The following is a 24565-nucleotide window of genomic DNA, read 5'->3' as shown; positions in this document are numbered from 1 at the left end:
CAACTTTTATGCTCGTAGGGTGTTTTAAGGTATTCAGTAGTTAAGGGGAAGGTTAGGGTTGGGAGGGGAAGTGTTTTGGGAAGGGAAATTTGTAAAATGTTATTGCTTGGTGGCATGTAACTGATGGAGATGTTTATCAATAAAAACGATTGATACATAAATGTTGCTTGCTACACCACAACAGGTTTTTTTTTTTTTTTGGCCAGGGGGGGGGGGGGGTCTTCACAAACATGCCACTATAAAACCATACACTAGCCAGACAACAGCAGTCATATACACTCAGTCATGCAGCCAGGAACAGGTAACGAAGCCAAGATTATCATCATCCTGGCAGTGCACATTCACTCTTTGCTCTACTGCTGTGGAAGTTTTTAATGAAATATTCAGTTTAAAAGAACTTGGAAAAATGTAATCCAGATAGAATTCCACAGATAGTACTCGATACAATGTGATCAGTGTCCTAGAGAGTAGTGGACAAAGGCCTGTTAGCATACGTAGGCCCAAGCTTGAGCAATAGTCCCAGGGTCATTTCTAGGATGTGGGCATCAGTGCTGAACAAATACAAAAAGAGTGGTGGCCCTGGGTAACAGTAAAAGAAAAGTACTGCTTCTTTCAGAAAGAAGTGTCATGACCCCTGGCTAGAATATGCATGGCCGATGAATGGAGGCCTTGTTCTGGTTTCTCACAGCTAAGCTGCTGTTAGTTTATACAGACTGACGGCAGATTCAGAAAGTGGGGGGCAAGTTCTCACAGCAAGCCCATAAAGCACGAAAGGCCTAAGTAGTAAAAAGATGATAGAAATTTTACTTTTTACACAAGCTTTAATATATTTATAAGTGTTTATAGAAATGTGATGTTTTATGCTATGATTTTTTTAATAGGTCATAACTAACCACCTAGATCCTTGGCATTCACTCCCAGTCCTGGTAGGCCATCAATGAGTCAGGTTTTTAGGCTATCCTTAATGAGTATGCATCAATATAGTAACTATTACTCTCTGCTTGATGTATCAAAATCTATTTATTCAAAATCTCAAATTTATATAAAAATACCTTCCCACAATCTTAACCACACACTCCTCTCATTCACACCAATCTAATAAAACCATATATTAATATCCCTCTATCCCTAGAGTTTCACAATCCAGCCGTTGTAACAGTCACATGTACTTTATGAAGCCCTACAGTGTAGTTCATAAAACTTCAAAGGATACCCCACCACATATCTTCTATAATGTAGTTGTCAATATTTACATAAATAGTATTAAGGATCCTCCTTCGATGGCACATGCCACTATAACTATTTCAAAATTTCCATACAGCTTTTTAGTAAACTCCAGCTGACGAGGGCACTGTTACATCCTGCAACTGTTTCTTCCCTCTTTTATTCAGGCAAACTATGTTGCCTCAATAATATCTTATTTGTTAGTACATTTTCAACATTCTTGCACTATTGCATCAACTTTGATTTTCTTGTTCTAAAAGACAGTAGGTTAGGGGTACCCGGCTGTGGGTATCTTGGGTCTTAGACAAGAGTACAGCCGGCTTTTCGAGCTGCTTACACTGGCTTTTGGTGCTTTAGGGGTGGTGAATAGGTTCTGCAGTTTGACAGCGTCGGTGGGGGCAAAGGCTGTAGTTTGAGCATGTGTCTCCCCATGATGGATCCTGGTAGGTACTCACCTATGGATCCCTAACGGACTGAGGAGAACAGGGTACAGTGGGGGTCTTAAGGAGCTTTGCCAGGACACTCGCCAGTTCAGTATTGCTGGTTCCTCACTATTCAGGGATGTGGCCAGTGGGGGGCGTATTGTGCCTGGTGCAAGTAGATGGAATTTTTGTAACTGGATGACATTTCTCCGTGTTGTGCACAGACTTGGCGATCAGGGAGTTGGGTCTCGCACCTTTGCCTTGAGGCAGCACCTAGTATCCACACTGCAGGGCTTAGCAAGGACATGATAGGGCAAACAGTGCAAATCTGTATAGGGAGGCTGATCTCTGAACTATTCCCTATACACTTATGTAAAGTTTCTTTGTCTGACATTGGTTAGCATTGCGGGTTCAAGGGGGAGTAGGGGGTATGGCATGGAGAGGTGGGCTTTAGATCTGTCTGGGAACTCACGGTATTGTCTTTATGATAGGACCCCCCCCCCCCCCCATCCTCACGGTACCTATTTTTGGGGATTTTCACAGTTGGTGGGCATGTTTGTGCTGGGACTCCTTCCCGGTCCTGAGGGGTGGACACAGTCTCGTGCCAGGCAGATTCTGTGTTTGCAGAGGCTAACTGCCATTTCGGCCCGGTTTGGCTGATTCGGGTAGCTACTGTACCTTGGGCCAGCCATCGGGTGAGGTATTGCGCTGTGGCACCGGTGTCCCTTGGACTGGTGGCACAGGGTCATGAGGATTTTCTTGCTGTGTGGGAGAGGCTTGCAGTGGTGTCAGTGGTTCTTCTTCTTTCTGCTTCACATTCAGGGCCTCACCAACCACATGTTCGCTTTGCCCATCTGTATGGGACTGGACGTCTGGCCTGGCAGGGGCTACTTTTCATTGTCAGGGGTGGCTCTCAAAGCTGGTATCCATGAACACGGGTTGTCGAGTTTTATCCACAGACTCTGCTATATGGGGGCTGGTGGGGAGTCGTGCCAGTTTGGTATACGGAGGGTCGGTAACAAAAAGAATAAGAGAAAGCAGACTCTAAAAATCATACAAACAAGAATAATGAGGACTCCAGTCCGGGCTCTTCTTCATCCTCCACTCCCCAAGAACAAGGTAAAAAATGGATTATAATGGATTACAAGAGGGCATGGGTTGGGGAGGGGAGAGGAGATGGTACATGGGGGAAAGAGGGAGAAATATTGGACATGATGTGGGGCAGGAGGGTGGAGACCCGTGTGGGGGGGGGGGTTGCCACGAAAAATTGCTGACACTAAGGGTGCCGCAAGCCGAAAAAGTTTGGGAACCACTGCCCTAGGGTAAGGCAGCAAATCAATACAATAGAGGGAAAGAACTAGAGCTATAACAGCAGCAGACTGGGTGAGCGAAAGAGCGACTGATATTTACTTTGTTAGTTTAGTTTATTCATTAATATTCCACATAAAAACTATGTGGATCATGGGGAAAACATACACAGACCCAAATTAATTCATAAATGTACAAATCACAATTACAACAATGCCTCCCATCTTCTGCAAAATAAATTAATCTCATAAACTGCTAATGAACATTCCCACAGTACTCATTTCTAAAATGCTGAATAAATGTGTTTTAAGCAGTTTTAAAAATTGTTTAGTATCTATCGCCAGCCTAATCTGCCCCAGCAATAGAAAAAGTTTTTTTGCCTTGTTTCTTCAAAACGAATTTTACGCAATGCTGGAAAAGACAGTAAACCAGCATCCATCAATCACAAAGATCTAGCTGGTTGATAAATCTTGAGAACTTTTCTCAGGTAATAACTTCAATGGCTTATGAATTAACAATAAAACTTTAAAATTAATTCTGTTTTCCATGGTAACCAGTGGAAGTCTCTCAACACTGGAGAAATGTGTTGAAAACATGACCGACCCACTATCAACCTCGCTGCTGTATTCTGGACCACCTGCAATGCCCTAATACTAGACTTTGCTAGAACCAAGTATAGGGTATTGCGGTGGGCCAGACCACTCATCACCAAACTCTGGACAGTCAATCTAAAATCTTAAACTGGAATACAGCCTTTTAACCTGGATAACATCCTAAATTAAAAATAAATTTGCACCACCTTTCTAATACGTGGTTTAAAATTCAAGGAGACATCCAAGTTGACTGCTAAATTACAAACCACTGATGTCAAGTGCACCTCATTTTCACACAATTTAATCGACTCAGAAACCTGCTCTTCATCACAATTACTAAAAAAACATCACCAGTTTTACTAACATTTAAAGCCAATTTGTTCTCTTTTAGCCACTTTGCAATTGTATTAAAGATCAATTGTAATCTAACCACTGCCTCCTCAATGGCTGTATCGAAAGGAAAGAAAATATACCAGGAACTGTATGAAATTCATTCAAGAGTATATAGAAAATTTATGCTGAGATTATACCAGCAAAATGACCAAGGCTGCTGCCATCTTATAGTTTAACCAGTTTGAGGAATGAGCTTTCAAGGACAAGAGTTTATGTCATATGATATACCATAAAGATGAAAGCTCAAGTCTCAAAATGGTTAGATCATAAAATCGAGGGCTTGGGACACACATCCTACTAGTCTGGTTTTCAGTGTATTCACAATATGCAGATAAACTATAGGTACTACAGGGGAACTGGTTTCCTCTTTTAAATATCAATGCATATAATTACGGAAACATAGTCATTCATACGTAAGCAAAAAGAGTCTCTCTGTAAGGAGGAAAACGCCTCAAGACAACCCTCTGCTGTACTTAAAACAGAACAGGGGCTAGAACTTCGTCATCATTGGCGATACAAAAACCTCCTGATACTAATTATTTGTTTTTTGTTTTTTTAAATTCTTAGTAAACAAAAAAAATGCTCTGCAATACAGTCCTCAAAATCTTTGTAGTCATTATTTGGGACTGGAAATGAAATGTCTCACAGTGCTATAAACCTGGCTACAAGTACAAACTCCCAATGTGTTATCACTAACCTTTAGAGTTATTTTAAAGAGACAGCTGGACTCTATAGACTGCCTGGTATATGCAAATGTAAAGCTCTGTCATTAAGCAGCCTAATAAGCAATGGTTATCTCTGAGGGAAGAAAGCCCCTTTCAGAATGAGAAGATGTACAGTACTTCACAACGTACAAATTAAGGATGACATCCAGAGTAATGAGACTGTGACTGAGCAAAGGGATAGGTAAGAGATGTGGTTAGAATATCCTACAGAAAAGTTCCACTGCTACAACAGATTGGTATTTTGGATTCTAGCAGACTTGAAAACATTAATGATAATTTGTGCCAAAACAGATTGTGGCAGCCATTGTGAAAAAAATACAAAACAGTTCTGCTAGTCACACTGCGAGTCCTTGATCTTTCTCTAGAAACAACAATCTGACATCAGTCCTTGGCACATCATTGATCTATTGCAGTAAAAGAGCCAAACCTTATTTGTGACATTCTTGCCAAGATGATTGCCAACCACAGAAAACTACAAGAAAACTCTCAGAAATGTTAAAAAAAATATATAATACTAAAATCAGTACCCATTCAAGATGGGATTACACCTCATCATGCAGACAATGTATCAGATCCATGGTCACCATTTACACTCACAAAAGACAGCTGGATAGGAATAATTCAAGAGACTTTAGAGAGAAAGTAGGCTCTGATTTTTCTTTCTGTAACTCAGAATCCTACTATAAAAAGGTTAAGAACCTCTGATATGGAGCCAGTCTGCCTCAGTATTTGCAATGCAAGATTGTGTGGTTAAACATTCACACACTGAAAAAAAGGTTCTTTGCATATTTTTGGGGCCAGTTAAATTGCCAGGTTCAGAGTAGTTTAGGACAGAGGTCCTTGAATTATGACCCATATGTAAAATCCAGGCTGCAAAAGTTTGATTGTTTCAAAATGTTACAGAATGATTAAATTTCAGTTTAGTGTCAAAGATATACAGAAATATTCAAAGACCATATAAGATCGGGTTAGAATTAATCTTTTTCTTGTAAGAACTTTTTAAAAAGAAAGGTTGTTAGCGATTTCCAAAAGCTAATATAATTTGGAATACCTTTGATGTTTTTGGTAATAAATTCCACCACTTAGTACATTGACACGAAAAATCAGCTGAAAGCACCGATTTACATATAATTTTCTTACAGCTGTGACGGTGAAGAAGTAGGAAGTCCCTGGATCCTCAGATGAAATTATGAACAGAAAATTCAATCAAGGGAAGCATGTACTCCGGTGTCAATCCATAAATCATTTGGAAGGCAAATGCACAAATTATAAGCTGCTAATTGAAAGGCAATGCAATGAGGGGCCCCTTTTACTAAAGGGTTGGCGCGCGGCAATGGGCTGGCTGAATGCCAATCTGGAACTACCGCAGGAACACAGCGGTAGGTCCCACCCCCAGCCCATGCCATTTTCGACACTACAAAAATATTTTCTATTTTTGTAGCGTCAGTGCTTACCCAGCAGTAATTGAGAAGCATGGGAGTCCTTACCACCACCTCAATGGTTCACTTACTGCACGGACATTTCTTAAAAAAAAAAAAAAAAAAAAGACAGCCTTGCGGTAAAAAGAGGCCTCAGCACGAATTAGAAATACGCACTGACACTAGCGCAGGCCCCCTTTTACCACAGCTTAGTAAAAGGACCCCCGAATAAAGCAACAGTGAGGCTCTGTTAAAAAACAAGTCTTGCTGCTGTGTTTTGAGCAGTTTGTAATTTCTTCACCATTTTGTCTTTGCAGCCAGCATAAACCGCGTTGTAATAGTTGAAATGGGACAGTACTAGAGTTTGAACTAAGTTTCTGAATAATTCCTTAGAGAAGAGAGGTCCACAGGGTTACATGGGGCCACCTGTGAAAGAAAAGGTTTAGCCTCCCCTCCACCAATAGGCCATCTGGATGGTTACTTTGAGTGAGGCTATGCTTTCCTGGAGCCAGTCAAAAGCTCATCCTTTGCTTTGACTGGGGAGCTGGCTGGGACTTCTAAGGTCGAAACTGGCACGGTCAAGAACCCTGGGCCTGAGAGTTCTGGGCAGAGGAAACCTATGCCTTGAGAGTAGTAGGGCCGCCACCTAGGCCCACTTGAAAGCCTCTGAGATGAAGAAATTGCAGCTGGAGGGTACCAAGCTAGGGTTTGGATTGTATCAGTATGTTTCTTTACAAGGTCAGCAACATTCTCCTCCTTATCCCCAAAATAGATTGTCCCCTTAGCAAGGCACATTAGCCAACCTCTCCTAAACTGCTGGTTCCAGGTCAGAAATACGCAGTCATGACAGTCTGCTTATTCCCACACCTATGGCGGAGAGTGTGGATGCAATGTCAAAAGAATAGTATGCACCCCTGGCCAGATACTTCCTACACCCCAGCTGCTTACTGGCCAACCGGGAAAGTTCTACTCCTGTGGGCGAGAATCCGAGACTTACAGGCTTATTTTCGAAAGAGAAGGACGCACATCTTTCGACACAAATCGCAAGATGGGCGTCCTTCTCACTGGGTCACCCAAATCGGCATAATCGAAAGCCAATTTTGGGCGTCCCCAACTGCTTTCCGTCGCAGGGACGACCAAAGTTCCCAGGGGTGTGCCAGAGGCGTAGCGAAGGCGGGACTTGGGCGTGCCTAACACATAGGCGTCCTCGACCCATAATGGGGAAAAAAAGGGCGTCCCTGACGAACACTTGGACGACTTTACCTGGTCCTTTTTTTTTCTTACGACCAAGCCACAAAAAGGTGCCCGAACTGACCAGATGACCACCAGAGGGAATCAGGGATGACAAGTTTCAATTGTGCATTTGGGGAGGGGGGGGGTCACAAGGACCAGAGAGAAGCCACGGTTATGGGAAAAATGAAAACAAGCCTTCAATTTCACCACCAGTCTGATAGTTGAAGCAACAAGGAAGTACCATTGAATAAGGTAGTTAAACTACAAGGCAGAAAGCGTCATAATTTACCAGCAAAAGGGATTCTTCATAGACAGCAGGATAACTCAGCCATACAAACCTGTATGTGGTTGATTCATCCTCCTTGCCCAAGGAAAATCAGTGATCTGCTCCCACTTCAGAGATTAATCTAAGGAGAACCCAGAATATCAGTCTTTTGTAGTTCTCTTCTTATAAACCCTACCTATTCTTGCATAGATTTTCTTGCATTTCGTGCCATGAATCTACTCAGTTGAAGTGCAAACCCACCTACATCTAACAGTCAGGCTTCAAATCTGTCCAAGCACAATGGAATGCCTTAAAAGTGGCTATAGAACAGATAATTAAATTTAAACTTACTGGTACCATCCAGCAAAGTCATAGGACCTCAGCAGCCAGATGTTCACACAATAGCCTCACTAATTTTGGCAGCTGTTTATTACACCATTTATCTTAAACTTCCTCAGCTCTGTAATACTTTAAAAGATGCCTCAATATGAATAGTATTTACTTATTTTAATAAGGGATAAATTTCAGGGGGGGGGGCTATTTTCTGACCCCAGCACCATAGCAACAGAGGCGTTCTACTCCAGACCCTCCCTTTCAGGCAGGCAGCAAGGACAGGAGGGAAGAAGGTGAGCTTTGAGCAGAAAGGGCAAAGAACATCCATCCAGCTCCCTAATCCAGTTCCTCCACTTCTTTTCCTCCTCCCTGTCTTCCTGTTCTGTAGGGGAGAGGGTGATTCCAAAGCAGCCACCACAGAGCAAAGCACAGACACAGAAAAGGAATGAATTAACATGTTTGAAATTTATGAGCAGCAGTACTAGCCTTCAAGTCTTCAACCCTGGCCCTGAGAACTGGCATTTCTGTTCATAATTCAACTCATTTGTGTGTCTGGTACTGAAGGTTTAATTTCTAAGTTCCAAGAAAACTGAGCAGAGACAGTATACAATCAGTGCTGGCTCCCCCATGGAAACACAGCAGAGATGGTGGTATAAATTGTTTTTCGCTCCCCTTCGGCAGATTAGGGATTAAAGCGAGAAGTGCTGAAGCATCCTAAAATGGTAGCATCCATATGGCATCAATTTCTGAATGATTTCCTAGCTCTTCACTTATCCACAAATGCAATCACAGTGGTTTACAATAATCAAACCTTATACTATATAAGTGAAGAGTGACCGACGTGCCGCGCATGCGCTGTTCTGCGCATGCACGTCACGTCACAGATCACTCCCGCACCATCTGTCATTTACAGGAGCTACCCCGACGAGCTGCGAGAGCGCTTCTTAACCCGGCTCCTGCTGTTTTCCCTCCCCTCATCCGGAGGTGGGGGGCTGCCGAGGGGAAACCCATGTCAAAGCAGAAGCGGAGGAGTAACGAGGTGTGCGCAGACTGCAGCGTGCCCGGAGAGGCTGTAGGCAGCAGCAGTGGTTCTCGCTCCTTATACTTGCTCCTGTCAGCGCTCCGATTTCTGCCTGCAGCACTAAAGATGAAGTCGGAGGGTGAGGGTTCAGGAGTTAACAGAGAGAGAGAGAAAGGGGACCATGGGGAGGGGTAAGGGATTCAGGAGAGCAGGAAAAATTACTGGTAGAAGGAGAGCAGAGAGAGAGATGTTTGAAAAGAACAGATGCTGGGAATAGGGGATTAAAAAAAACAAGGGAGACTGTGGTCATGGAGTGGAAGGGAGAAATGGTGATCATGGAGGGCAGGGGATAGCTGGTGTCAATGGAGGGGAAGTAAAGGGAAAAGAGGAGAAAACAGGAGACTGATCGGGAAGGGGAGAAATGGTGCCCATGGAGGGGAAGGGACCTGGAGAGAAGAGAGCCAGAAGGAGATGGTCATACACACTCACACTCTCTCTCAACTCACTCTCACTGTCTCTCTCTCTCTCAACTCACACTCACTCTCACTGTCTCTCTCTCTCTCTCTCTCTCACACACACACAGACAAAATATTACAATAAGGGAATTACATTTCACGAATAAAAAATGCTGCCCATTTTAATGGGCTAAATGGCTTGTATGTAAAGAAAAAAAGAACTCAATTAAATAGGACAGCACAATCATATCAGATCATTGAATCCAACCAAAAACTAATGTTAAAAAAATAAACATGAAAAAAAAGAGAATAAAAATCAATAGGGAGCTTGAAACCACCAAAGAATAGGACCAGTAACAAAATCAAGAGAGTGAGCTTCGAATGGAGGACCAGGATCATGAGGATAGGGAGAAAGGAGGAAGGGGGTGGTAAACAGGCATATTTTCAAAGCACTTAGACTTACAAAGTTCCATAGTAACCTATGCAACTTTGTAAAACTAAGTGCTTTGAAAATGAGTCCCAAAGAGAAAGGGCCCCATTGTCTGTCCTCCTTCTTACCCCACTGATCTTCCATCTCCAACACACGCCACCCCCCACCTCCCCAGTGCTTAACAAATTTTCTTTGGATCCAGTTCTCTCAACTTCCCAGTAAACCCCACTGAAGATGAAAGAGTGGTGGAAGGGAACGAATGGTAAAGTTTAGATAGCTCTTCGGTGGCTAGTTTTTACGCGTGCCCTCTTCAACATCTACAGTAAGGCCTGATTTTACCAAGACTACTGCTCTTATTCTGCACCTACAGGGGAGAAAAGAGCTCACTAAACAACGTACTGTTGCTCCCCCTTTCTCTCTCTCTCTTTATATATCCCTTCACCCTGTCTCTCATCCTCTCGGCCTATCCCTAGCAGTCTCCCCATTTGTAGTCTCTCTCCCTCTACTAACCTAGTTCTACCAGTCTCTTTCCCTCCCACCTCATTAATCATCTCCATTGGGCTGCCCCTTTAAATCCCCCCCAAGCCAATCAGTCACCCACTCATTATCCCCAGAAGTCATACCCTCACCTTCTCCCCTCAACTCTCCCCCTCCTACCCACTCACTAGCTGGTTTCAATCAGCCACTTGTACCTCACTTTGTTGGCTCTGATACTCTCCCATTGCTGATCCTAATGTTCCTGCACAGTAGCTACTTATTAATGATTTCTTCCCTGCACCTGTGCAACTCAAGTTTGACCTGCACGGTGCTAAAATTCTGTAATGGTCTCACAAAACTTGCATGAGAATTCAGGCACTGTGCAGCTCAAGCTGAACAGAGCTATACTGCACCAGAGGTAGGATGTTTAGGCCTGGAAATCTTGGGCACCTTCCAGTTTCAGGGTCCCCCCCACCCTCCCTCAGAGTTTCAGGGTCCCCACCCTCCCCGTTCCAGGGTCACCCTCTCTCCCTCCCAGTTCCATAGTCCCCCTCCCAGTTCAAGGGTCCCTCCCCCTCCCTCCCAGTTCCAAGGTCCTGTCCCCTCCCTGCTTGGTGGGGGGGGGGGGTTGCTATTTGCTGTCAACCTAAGGAGACACTGCTTCTGGCATCCAGCAGCTAAGTCCTGTCCTGACCCACAGGCAGCTGGAGCTCCCTCATACTCTTTCAGTGACACACATTGACAGGCAACGGCGGGGCTGACGCAGCCACGGGCACTTACCTGGATAAAGTTTGTATTGTTGACAAATGATCTGAAAATACAGAGTTTAAAATTGCTCTTTCTACCAGGTAGAATAATTTTTAAAGCTGTTTTAGTGATATTTAATTTAGATTTCATGATATTCATATGTACAGATGGGTAGCTTTCAAATAAAATTTAAAAGGTGTGCAGTAAGAAAACAAAAACTTTTTGTCTTTTACCAGTTAAGGTGCAGTTTATCCAGTAGAAACAGCTTTAGACGTGTTTCAGATGGAAGAAGAAAAAAAAAAACGACAATGTGGATCAGCAGCTCCTAGGTGTGCTTGGGTTTGAGTGTATGGGAATGACAGCTGTGTTGGGGAGTGGAAACAGAGATTAACCAATTGGCTTCCTTGTTTACATTGTACTTGATTGGGTCATTTCCACTCGTGTGTAGTAATCGTCCTGGTGCATGGCCAGAGTCGGAGAGGAGAGGGTGTGCAGCGGAACGGTGAGCAAGCGGCTGCGGGAGGGTGGGTGAGGGGGACTGTGGGCGGGGGGACTGGGTGCAGCGGCGATTTTGTTTGGTTTTGAGTGTATGGGAATGACGGCTGCGTTGTGGAGTAAAAACAGAGATTAACCAATAGTAACATAGTAAGATAGTAGATGACGGCAGAAAAAGACCTGCACGGTCCATCCAGTCTGCCCAACAAGATAACTCATATTTGCTGCTTTTTGTGTATACCCTACTTTGATTTGTACCTATGCTCTTCAGGGTACAGACCGTATAAGTCTGCCCCGCACTATCCCCGCCTCCCAACCACCAGCCCCACCTCCCAACCACCGGCTCTGGCACAGGCACAGACCGTATAAGTCTGCCCAGCACTATCCTCACCTCCCCAGCCCTGCCTCCCAACCCCGGCTCTGGCACAGACCGTACAAGTCTGTCCAGCACTATCCCCGCCTCCCAACCACCAGTCCCGCTTCCCACCACCGGCTCTGGCACAGACCGTATAAGTCTGCCCAGCCCTATCCCCGCCTCCCAACCACCAGCCCCGCTGATCTTGACTAAGCTCCTGAGGATCCATTCCTTTGGCACAGGATTCCTTTATGCTTATCCCACTCATGTTTGAATTCCATTACTGTTTTCATTTCCACCAATGGGCTTCCTTGATTCGTTGAGTGTCAGTGCTCCGCCCTCGACGTCATCACGTTTGACGCAAGGGCGGGGCAGACACTCATGGGCAAACCGGATATCTACACCACCACAAAGGGAGACGTTTCCGGCTTGCAGGTGAGGCTTCAACAGAACGCTGGAGGTTCGTTTTATATAGATAGATGAAATTTTAAAAAAAAAACCTCGATTTCTAACTAGCAGCAGGTTTTCTTTCTATTGGTCAGGTTGGAGGGCATTTTGCCCTTACATTGTATTGGTTCTCAATCTCAACGCCTGGTGGAAAGAAATTCTGAAGAGGAGAAGCAGTGTTAAAACAGGATCCAAGCGGGTCAGAGAGGGAAGATTAAGATAGTGCCGACATTGGGGAATAACATGTATAGCATGTTTGTACGTTTGGGAAGCTTGCCAGGTGCCCTTGGCCTGGATTGGCCGCTGTCATGGACAGGATGCTGGGCTCGATGGACCCTTGGTCTTTTCCCAGTGTGGCATTACTTATGTACTTATGGGGAATAAGAGGAGGAACTGGTGCTTGCTCAGGTACAGAGAAGGAGCTGAGGGAGCACACTGACAGCTGACAGCCTGGTTCCTAGAGTGGGTATCAGGCTAAAGACAGAACAGGAGCTGGAGAGAGAGAGATGAAAGGGGTTCAAGCCTAAGAAGCTGATGGGGAATCCAAGCTAGATGCCTCCAGGAGAGAGTGAATGCAGGTGGGTAGAGCCTGAGAAAGAAAGGAGACCAGGAAGAGAGTCAGCATGTGTAACAGGGGTGTGACTGAAGGTTGGGAAGAGAGTTGGAGAAAGGAATTTGGGGAAAAGATATGAGGCAAGAATTACAAGTGGGATTGAGAATAAGGGAGAACTAAGCCTGGGGTAGGGGCTTAAGGAGGACTGAGTTATGGACCTGAATGAATGGGATAGAGAGTAGAGGCGTGACAGGTCAATGCTGGGATGCTAACCCTATGGGAGAGATCGATGTAGGGAGAGAACTGTGAGGGCTTTGTTTTATGATATAGTCTTACTATAGTCCCAGGGAAATTCTGCACAAAAAGAGAGAGTCAACATTTAGCAATTTTTGGTAGTATTTTTTCTAGATTGTAATTTAAATTAGGTATCATGCAAAAGGAAAAAATAGTTCTTACCCGATCATTTTCTTTCAATCCAGAGACTTGCAGGTTAGGACCATCTACCAGCAGGTGAAGATAGAGAAAATGCCAGCTCTGCCATATAGTCTCTTTGCAGCAGTCTCACTTCCAGTTAGGACTGTATCAAATATCCGTATTCGATTTGGCTCTAAATAGCGCCCCAAATACATTTCGTATTCGGCTGAATAGTGATTTAAATTTACTATGCTAAATCCTACTGAAATAAACATGATCTTCGATTTCACATTGCTTCATTTATTATTTGTTATGTTAAAGCTCAACGCCCATTATTTGTATTCGGTATTCATATTCGGCCAAATAGTAAAATATGCTATTCAGTAAAGCTCTACTACCAGTATTTATAAAGATAGAACGGAGAACAAGGAAATCTCCTACCTCCAAAAACACCAACTTGACAAGAGCCACAAGAGGACACAGAAAGGAAACAGACAGTGCAATACACCCGCATGAGGGCCCTCCCTTTCCGCAGTGCTACTTTTTCTCTAAGCCCCCAATCCATGTTCTCTTTTTTTTTTTTTTTTTTTTGGGGGGGGGGATGCCATAGAGAAACAACACATATATACCTACTGAAAAGTTCAGAGAGATTCCAATCCCAATAACTGTGGAGGCCTCTGGATTGATCTGTCAGGACTCATGGAAAGAAAATTATCAGGTGAGAACTCATTTTTCCTTCCATGGCATCCCATAGATCAATCCAGAGAATTGTGGGATATAACAAAGCAGTTCTCAAGTAGGGCGGGACCCAGTAATCCCTGCCGGAAGGCCTGAGGCCCCAAAGGCCAAATCACTGCGGGCCAACACATCCAATCTGTAATACTTCAGAAAAGTGTGCACCGAGGACCATGTTTCCGACTTACAAATTTCTTCAATAGCGATCAACTGACTCCACAAAGGAAGTAGACTGCGCTCTGGTGGAATGAACCTTAAGATCCAACGGAGGAGATCTGGCCACTGAGGAGATGGCCTTATAAGCTTGGCTGCCCTTCTTGCAGCACGCAAACAGGACAAAAAGATGGTCAGACCATCTGAACTCACTGGTGACCTCCAGATACTTGATAAGCATTCTATGACTGTCCAGGCACCAAAGAGAATGAAACCCCAATGGGTAATCCTCCCGGCGAAAGGAGGGCAGAGAAACACTGATTCCAATGAAAAGCAGCGATCACTTGTGGCAGGAAAGATCCATCCTGCCAGAAGTGATCAATGCAGTAACCAGAGAGTCCACTTTAGGTAGCCACAAGGACTCCAGCTCCCCAGAAGGAAGAGGGTACAGCCGAACTATGGCCCCCGTCATTCTCAAGTCAGCATCAGGGGTATCCCACTGCACGGAAATAAGTCCTCTCTTAGCCACATGCATACGAAAGTTTTAAGCAGCCTTTTGGTGCCCATCATGGGGTGTGAGGCAGAGAGGGGAATATCAGACCTATGGTCTGAAGTTAAAGATATCTCACCAACATCTCTCTGAACCTCCAAGCGAGCCCTTGTGGAATGTTGTGGGGGGGGGGGGCAGAGAAGTGTTGGGAAGCCAGAGGACATTTGAGTAAAAAAGCCTTATGAATTAAAAGTATAAAATCCATGAAAAAGGAGTATATGCCCAAACTGCCCCCCCTCCCCAAATGACAAGCAGTGATGCAGACTACAGGATCACCCAGGATGTAGAGCAATCCATGCAAGTATTTAATTGCACACCCATACACAAACACTCATATTGGTAAAACAACCAGCAAGTTTACCAACTTCTTTGTTCTTAGCTGGCTATGCAATAGTTCACCTATTAGAAACCACATTAAAGATATAGGGAATTAAATGCCTAAACATTTTTGGCCTGAACTGGCAGTTCAACAAAAAAATGGTAAATTCACAGGTCTAAATTTGCAAAAGATTCAAAGATAACTAGACAAAATACGGAAAGGTGTGGACCAAAGCTACCCAAAAGTGCAAGAGTCACAAACTATTTTGTGGACATAATTTCAATTAATATAAGCAATCTCCCAAAACATCAACCTAAACTCTTATCCCCAAGGAAGACCCTCATGTATGCATCTAGGGTTTGATGCATTCTATTGGGGCAAACAGTTGCAGAGTCCTGCTCATAGAACAAACAGTTTGTGTTCAACTCTGTACGCAGGCTGCAAAGAACAGACCATCAAGAAACTCCAGACAGCCCAGAACACCGCAGCCAGACTCATTTTTGGAACACCTAAATATGAAAGTGCGAAACCCCTCAGAGAGAAACTGCACTGGCTCCCGCTCAAGGAACGAATTGAGTTCAAGATCTGCACGACTGTACACAAAATCATTCATGCAGATGCCCCACTCTATTTGCTAAACCTAGTGGACTTACCGCCCAGGAATGCCAAAAGATCGGCCCGCAAATTCCTCAACCTGAACTTCCCCAGCTGTAAAGGAATGAAATACAAACAGGCTTATGCTACTACCTTTGCGTACAAAAGCACACAGTATTGGAACGCACTACCCATTGCCCTGAAAACCATAACCAATCTAACAAGCTTTCGCAAAGCTCTGAAAACACATCTCTTCAACAGAGCCTACAAAAGTCACCCTCAATGAAACATATCATTCCTTAAACTACATAAGGCACCTAAAACACCTCTCACACGACCTTATCTAACACCTTTCCATCTGAATTCCTCTTTCACCTCAGCTTATGATTGACTGTTTTTTGTTTTTTCTCTTTTTTCTTTTTAAATCATGTAACGACGTTTTCATTTCCATACTCTGTAAGCCACATTGAGCCTGCAAAAAGGTGGGATAATGTGGGGTACAAATTCAATAAATAAAATAAATAAATAAACTTAATGATTGGCTAGAAAAGAGAAACTGGCTAGATCCATGTCAATCTGGATTCAGACCTGGCTATGGAACAGAAACGGTCCTCGTATCCCTACTAGATCTTCACAGAAACTGAGACAAGGAAGTCACCTCTATGTTAGTATTGCTAGATTTCTCAGCAGCTTTTGACACTGTGGATCATGATATTATGCTAGCATGACTGACAGAAACAGGTATCAATGGAATAGTACTTGCCTGGTTCAGATTCTTTCTTTCAGACAGGCAACAATCCATAATGTTTGGCAACAACTCATCACCACCATGGGCACTGACCTGCGGAGTCCACAAGGATCGATACTGTCACCTATTCTGTTCAATATCTATCTCAACACTAGCTGAACTGATCCAGTCAATGGACAACTCAGTTCTACATCTATGCGAATGATGTGCAGCTACTCATACCCATTGAACCTGACTAACCCACAGCCTTGAATAAACTGATTACCTGTCTAACATCAATTCAAGAATGGGCTAAACACAACAAACTTTGCCTGAACCCAAGTAAAACTGAGCTTCTCTGGGTACCTAACACAAGCGGCTACATACCTGACATCAAAATCCCTTTGGGGAAGTACAAACTCCCCCTTAAATCACAAGTCAGGAACCTTGGAATACAGTAGACTCAACACTTACTCTGACTCCCCAAATCCAAGCAACCTTCAAGAGCTGCTTCTACTATTTGCAAAGCTACACTGCCTCTCTGTTTACATCAAGAAGGGCAATCTTATCCCAGTTGTGCATGCCATGATAACACCAAGACTGGATTACTGCAATGCACTATACAATGGTCTGACTACAAAGGGCCTGCACCAACTCCAGTTGATTCAGAATGCAGTAGCAATACTCATAGAAGGTGGCAAGCAACGTGACCACATCACACCATTTTTACAAATACTTCATTGGCTACCAGTACAATATAGGGCTAAATTTAAAACTATGTCTGATCTTCAATGCCCTCAAAGGGAATGGCCCTGAGTACCTGAAGAATAGGATGATCCTCCACACACTGCCAAGGACACTAAGGTCCTCTCAAGGACTATCACTAACCACACCCTCTCCAAAAGACATTACAAGATGTGATACCCACGAGTCTTCTCCAGAGTAGCCCCCACACTCTGGAATGCATTGCCTGAAAGGCTCCACTTAACACAAGACTATCTCTACTTCAGGAAGCAGGTGAAAGCTTCTCTTTTCAACCAGGCCTTTAATGGAAAAAGTAACTAACGTGTTAGTCTCACTCACACACACACACACAAGGAGTGACTCGGGCTGCAGCAAGACATGTCTACCCACTCCTACCCTAGTTGAGATAATATTTAACCATTTCTATTACTTCATGTGCAACTTTCTTTAAATCAGTCACCTTACTTTTTAACTCTTTTTACTCTCTTACCTATATATATGTTCCATCTTTGCTTTACCCTTCACTATCAATTATAATATTCTATTACATATTGTGTTGACATTGTAAGTAGTATACTTTGCCATACTTTGTATTGTTATTTGAACATTTTGACTGCTGTAATTGCCTACTGCTCATGTTTGATCTATTCTTACTGTACACCGCCTTGAGTGAATTCTTTCAAAAAGGTGGTAAATAAATCCTAATAAATAAATAAAACTATTTTGTGGACATTGCTTATATTCATTTAAACTATCTCCCAAAACATCAACCTAAACTCTTATCGCCAAGGATGTATGCATCTAGGGTTCGGTGCTTTCTATTGGAGCAAACAACTGTGCAGAATCCTGCTATGGAATTTCCTTTCCATGATGCACACTTTGCAAATATTACTCTAATGTTAAAATTAACATTAATATATATATAAATGTTAATTTTAACGTTACAGTAATATTTTCAAAGTGTGCATCATGGAAAGGAAATTCCACAGCAGGACTCTGCACAAATATATATATATATATATATATATATATATATATATATATATATATATATATATATATATATATATATATATATATATATATATACAGAGAGAGAGAGAGAGTGAGAGATGTTCCAACCACCTTAAAAAAATAGGTTCCTCAGAACCAGGAAAGATGTTGAGCAAACCTAGGACTCTGCATTTAATCACAGTTTCTAAACAAGTACATCAATTCTGTTTCTGCCCATATACAGGATGTAGTAAAGGGTTCTTTCCATTTTGGGCCCACATACTAAAAGTTTTCCCATGTATTAGCCCAGAGACTCAGATTTGATTCTCAGACTTGACCATTGCTCCTCAGGGTGGTAATTCTGTGAAAGCGTATTCACAGGCACTGCGGACACAACATTCTGTCTGTGGCTCCCAGTAAAGGACACACTGCTGCAATGGCTGAGCAAGGGGAGATTATAAAACGAGCAGCAAAATACCCTGGGTAGTTGTCAGTGAAAGCTTATGGTACTGCTACCCAGCAGAGATCAGTTTTGATGAGTTGGAAGACCAAGACAATCTGTCAGGCCTAAATATAATTGAAAAAGGCCAAAATTAAAGCAAATAAATGTGACATAGCTATGAAAAAGCATAGCAAACAGTAGACTAACAACGTGGATAATAATGGCAAGAACTTATGCCTGAGGGCCATAATATTTGGCTGAATTAAAGCCCTTGCCATTATTATCCACATTGTTGGTCTGCTGTGTTTGCAACGCAAATCTTCTGCCTCTCTTGCATTTTCTGTAACTATATAAAATAAAATCAGCATTGCCACCCATGATGTTATAAGTACATAAGAATTGCCACACTGGGACAGACCAAAGGTCCAGCATCCTATTTCCAACAGTGGCCAATCCAGGTCACAAATACCTGGCAAGATCCCAAAAAAGTTCAATACATTTTATGCTGCTTATCCCAGAAATAGCACTGGATTTAATAATTTAATAATGGTCTATGGACTTTTCCTTTAGGAAGCTGTCCAGACCTTTCTTAAACTCTGTGTGTAACTTAGAAATAAAACATATAAACACTAATCTTTAAAAATAAGATATTATTCTGCTACAAACTTGTAAAGTATGCAAAAATACACTAAAAATATAGTCCAAAACCATATATTCTACTACTAGCAGTCATTTCCATAATACTATGAAAAGATGCTTTTAAAATGCTGTGAGAAATTTACAATTTAATCAAAATCGTAAGCACTCAACATGAGAATTATTCATTAGAATGGAAAAACTATACTTCCTGTATTAAGGATCACTGGTGCCCACTTTGTCCTTAATAACCATACAGCCCAATATGTTAAAAACCCTATTATAAAGAAAAAAGTAGCAGACCTGTTAAAATAAAAAGACTATTCTCCAGTATCAAAATGTAAACAAAAGCCTTAAAACACAGAAGGCTCAACTAAACAATATTATGCAACAAAAAGGTGAAAAACCCCAGAAAAAATAAATTATCAATTTAAACTAAGTGATACATGCCATAAACTATATGAAACAACCTTCAAAACGACTAGGGATGCTAAATGCATGTTACCCCTCCTTCGCCGTGAAGGGGACTCTTCAATTAAGTCACCCCACAGACGTGGCACCTACAAGCATGCCAAGCAGCGCACGATTTCCGTTATGAGTTCTAGCTCATAAGACACTCGCCCTGCTTTCTTTCCCTCCGCACTTGTTGAACCCCGAAGGTTCAGCTGGCTTTCATTACATTGCACTTCTTCGCCAATTAATTCCACTATTTCAGAAACAATGGACATCCGCCGAAGTTTGGAAATTATATATATACAGGTACAGAAATATTTCTGCACGTCCCCTATTTGTTCCACTTTTTTTTTTTCGGAAACATTAATGCATTTTTAAGTAAACGGCCCCTGCATCGGTGGTGACTGAAGCCCCGGCTGGAGGGCTCTTACCGGACTTCAGAAAGCCCGAAAGGCAATGGCGGAGAGGACATTGGGCCTGTTGCTGTTACTAAGAGAAACTGCATCAGCCCGGTCGGGTTCGTACCGGATTTCGGAGGATATCTGTAGGCAGAGTTCGCTTGGATATCGATATCTTCCACCCCAGCAATTCTCCGGCTCAGGATGGACCCCATGCTGTTCGTTAAGAGAAATCAATAAATAAAAAGAAGAGAGAAATGCTGGGGCGGGGGGGGGGGGGGTACGTGTCACTGAACAGCGGCAGATTCTGAAGCCGCGGGCGGCCCAAGGGCGCGCACTAAACCGGTGGAGGAGGCAGCAGTGGACAGAGACGTCGCTTAGGTAACACCGAGGCCGCGCCACCGTTCTACTACACCTCCTTTGCTATTTTCCTCTCGTCGTGCCCAAACACGCTCTTACGTCAGGGCGCACGGGGGAGAGGGGCTGACGGGAAATGTGGTTTCACGAGAGTGCGGAACTTGCGAAGGCTAAGGCACGGAATGTGCCTAAGAGAACTACAAGTCCCAGGAAATCAGGGGGGGGGGAAGGCCTCGGTATAGCTCCACAGGAATGAAACTAACGACTGCTGCTAGCTTTTATTATGATATTGGGGTTACAGCAGGGTTTCATCATAGATATGTGTGTGCATAGGAGCCGACTCTGTGGGTGCTTTGAGTGCTTGAGCACCCCCAATATTACTACTACTTAACATTTCTAAAGCGCTACTAGGGTTACGCAGCGCTGTACAATTTAACATAGAAGAACAGTCCCTGCTCAAAGAGCTTACAATCTAAAGGTCACGTGAACAGTCTGATAGGGGCAGTCTGGATTTCCTGAAAGAGTTAGGTGCCGAACCCAGCATTGAAGAGGTGGGCTTTAAGCAAAGACTTGAAGATGGGCAGGGAGGGGGCTTGGCGTAAGGGCTCGGGAAGGTTGTTCCAAGCATAGGATGAGGCGAGGCAGAATGAGTGGAGCCTGGAGTTGGCGGTGGTGGAGAAGGGTAATGAGAGGAGGGATTTGTTCTGTGAACGGAGGTTTCGAGCGGGAACGTAAGGGGAGATGAGGGTAGAGAGATAGTGAGGGGCAGCAGACTGAGTGCATTTGTAGGTAAGAAGGAGAAGCTTGAACTGAATGCGGTATCTGATTGGAAGCCAGTGAAGTGACCTGAGGAGAGGGGTGATATGAGTATATCGGTTCTGGCAGAATATAAGATGTGCAGCAGAGTTCAGAACAGATTGAAGGGGGGTTAGGTGGCTAAGTGGGAGGCCGGTGAGGAGTAAGTTGCAGTAGTCAATATTGAGAAAATTCCTTGTATGTGTCCAAGGAGGGGGTATTTCCACTGGGCTTAGCACCCCCAATAATTTTGAAAAGTTGGCTCCTATGCACTGTGTGTATCGGTCGTTTTGTTTTTCGCTCTCCGTGCGCAAAACTTTAAATCTGGATCAAACACTGTCTATGTTTTCTATTGTGTTATCAACATAACCTTATAGTCTGCAGTTAGCACAAGCCTGTAGTACAATATCCTTTCCATATAGTCGGTTGGAAAACTACTTACTACTACTTAACATTTCTAAAGCGCTACTAGGGTTACGCAGCGCTGTACAATTTAACATAGGACAGTCCCTGCTCAAAGAGCTTACCATCTAAAGGACAAATGTACATATATGCCATGTTTTCAGAAAAAAACATGGATTATTTCACGATATAAGAAGTTTATTATGCCTGCTTTGTAGGAAGGAAGAAGAGCTGTGGAATGACAATGAAATGGGAAGGAACAGAATAATGGCACGCTTGTTATTCACCTGGTCATCAAAAGACAGCAAGAAAAATGAAGTCCCTTGGTAATGTGTATTCTTTCCTTCCAACCATTTCAAATAGGAAATTTCCATATTTGTTTATCCTACATTATTTAGCAACAGCAGAATTTATAATTGCCAAGTGGTACCAGATTTTCAGGAGAGCCAAGTCTAAGCCTGCCTTTATTTCATTATATTCGTGGGCTTGGCTTGCTGTTTTGCTTTTCTTGTGCAGTAAGTCACCGCTACAGTTGGTTGCATATATGGGCTAAAATTAAACTAGTGTTCCTGGAACTCGGAGCCAGATGATAACTTTTTTTTCCCAAGTCTTTTTGATTTGGTTTTTAATAAGTACATCACCCCAAATCAGAAACATTATGAGGTCAATATTCAAAGGGGGTTTAACTGGGCAGCAGAGACTCCTGTCCAGCAGGCCAGCCACTGATAATCAGCAGATTTAACTGGGGAGTGCTGCTGGATATCATCTCTAACCAGCCATTTCCTAACTGGCTAGATTAGGGGCGGTCCAGGAGTGGAGTTTGGACTGAGCTTCTACTTAGCCAGTTAGCAGTGATATTCAGTTCGCTAATTGACTAAGGGCTCCTTTTACAAACTCTCGCTAGTGATTCTGGCACAGTAAATGTCACTGAATCGCTAGCGCAGTTTTATAAAAGGAGCCTTAAGTATGCGGATTAAGTTAGGGCTGTCCTAATTTTATGCAGCGAGTTAACTGGGTACCAGTCTGAATATCGGCTTGTGTCCGGTTAACTTCCAGGTTGCCTTACTAACCCACATAATCAATGCTAGAGGCTGGACATGCTCTGGCATTAAATATCAGAGTTGATTCTGCAGGTGGCTGTGAGCAGCTTACAAGCTGTTTACTGCAGTGGGCTGAATATTGGGCCCTATATGGTAATTTACAGTGAATAAAATAAAAAAATGAGATTATATCTAAAAGAAGGTACATATGACATATGAGTTGCATATTTGTTATTCAAAGTAAAAAGGGAGTCCAACCCTCATCAAACTTTACCTTATAATGTTTCAGCTCAGATATTAATTTTTCCAACCATCCAAACCTCATCAAGCCATTTTGGGATAGGCAGCAGAGAAGAAAATCCCCATGTCCTGGCTGTGTAACAGATCTAGCAGCTAAAAATAGGCCATTTAATGTATCATATGTTTTTATATAAAAAGGAAAGCAGTTTGAATATCAACACCCAGTAATATAAGGCTCAAACTAAGGGCCCTATTAATGTACTAAGGAGCACTAAGGGTGTGCTAGCATTTTTTAGCACATGCTAAACGCTAAAGACACCCTGGGTGTCTTTAACATTTAGTGCATGCTAAAAACGCTAGTGCATCTTAGTTAACAGGGCCCTAAATGATAGAGATTCCTGTCATTTGTTGTAAAAAGGAACAAATTTGCCTCCAAAAATTCTGAATACAAAAGTACATTCCCATCATAGGTATAAAAACGATCCAACTTGTCCGCAGTTCTTCCAGCAAAGATCAGAACCATCTAAGAAGATGATAACTTTAACCGCCAGCACAGCCTTGGGTTCCTTCATACCGCACCTGTAGCTGCAGCTCTTCTATTGCTCTGGGATGAAAGAAACCTTTTACTGGATTCCTGTTCTTTCAGGACATTCACCCATCCACAAGGAGTCCAATTTCACAGCTTAACCACTAATTTCTATAAAAGTCCTGAGATAAGGTAGAAGCCAAATAGCTTGAGATGAAGTATTGGAGCTTCTGTTTTTAGGTTTTAAACATTGATACCCCACCACCACCATATAAAATAACATTTGCATTCATAGAATGAACACCCTAAAAACATCATCTCTGACCCACCCCTCAGATTCTGTGCCTTTTGTGCTGTGATTCCTAAGTGATACAGACACAATGCATATATATTTGATTCTACTGGAAAAGGTACCTCAAACCTGAGGTATGAAATTAGCTGGAAAATAAGCTCCTTAATTTAATTTATAAACACTTAAAAGCAGAAGCCCTAATATATAATCATTGGACTAGGACTATCTGCTGATAAGTGGGAAGGTGCGGGCTATAAATGTAACAAATAAATAAATATATGTTGCCGGTATTTTACAGACAGTTGATCTGTGACTATAGTGCAGCATACGCCAATGGTTCTCTATAAAAAAAATAAACATTACTCTGTGAAGGGCACAGCACTAAATATTGCAGGGATGCGATCTTTCCAAGGTCAGAGCTGGGGGAAAGAATATTGAGCAGAGAGATATAGAGAACAATAATTCGTAAAGCAATAAGAACAGGAATATTTTTGTTGTAAGCACTGTTTTGTACACAGCTTGTCTTTCTACTGTCCTTGCTTTGGTGTTCTTATCATTTATATTACTGTTGATGTATATACACTATTTCTAGAAGCGCGCTGTTTTTATTTTGAGAGAGTGGAAAGGGATTACAGGACTGAACAGGAGAACAGACTGGCTAGACCATGTGATCGTTGTCCGCCACTGTGTTCGTATTATATTTGCTGTATCCGCCCCTTCTGATGATTATTATTGACATTCTGTGTACCCCATCCCCCCTCGTTATTATTCTATATTGAGCATGCACACACCTCCTCTGCTGGTTCATATCGAGTTGAGCCTAGTGGTTAGTGCAGTGACTTTGATCCTGGCGAGGTGGGT

The 24565-nt window shown here is 42.9% G+C and overlaps 1 protein-coding gene across 1 annotated transcript in view; it reads right to left on the bottom strand.

Annotated features, from left to right (window-relative positions):
- MGRN1 (mahogunin ring finger 1) overlaps positions 1-20469 on the bottom strand; it is a 180203-nt gene extending 159734 nt beyond the window's left edge. Inside the window, exon 1 of the mRNA XM_030212140.1 lies at positions 20180-20469. Within this exon, the coding sequence (XP_030068000.1) occupies positions 20180-20267 (88 nt within the window). The 5' untranslated portion in view covers positions 20268-20469. The remainder of the gene's footprint in view (positions 1-20179) is intronic.
- Between the last annotated feature and the right edge of the window lie 4096 nt (positions 20470-24565).

Source organism: Microcaecilia unicolor, chromosome 8 (genome assembly GCF_901765095.1).
Source record: "Microcaecilia unicolor chromosome 8, aMicUni1.1, whole genome shotgun sequence".
NCBI lineage: Eukaryota > Metazoa > Chordata > Amphibia > Gymnophiona > Siphonopidae > Microcaecilia > Microcaecilia unicolor.
The sequence above is the reverse complement of the archived record's forward strand: the minus strand, read 5'-3'. Positions and strand labels throughout refer to the sequence as shown.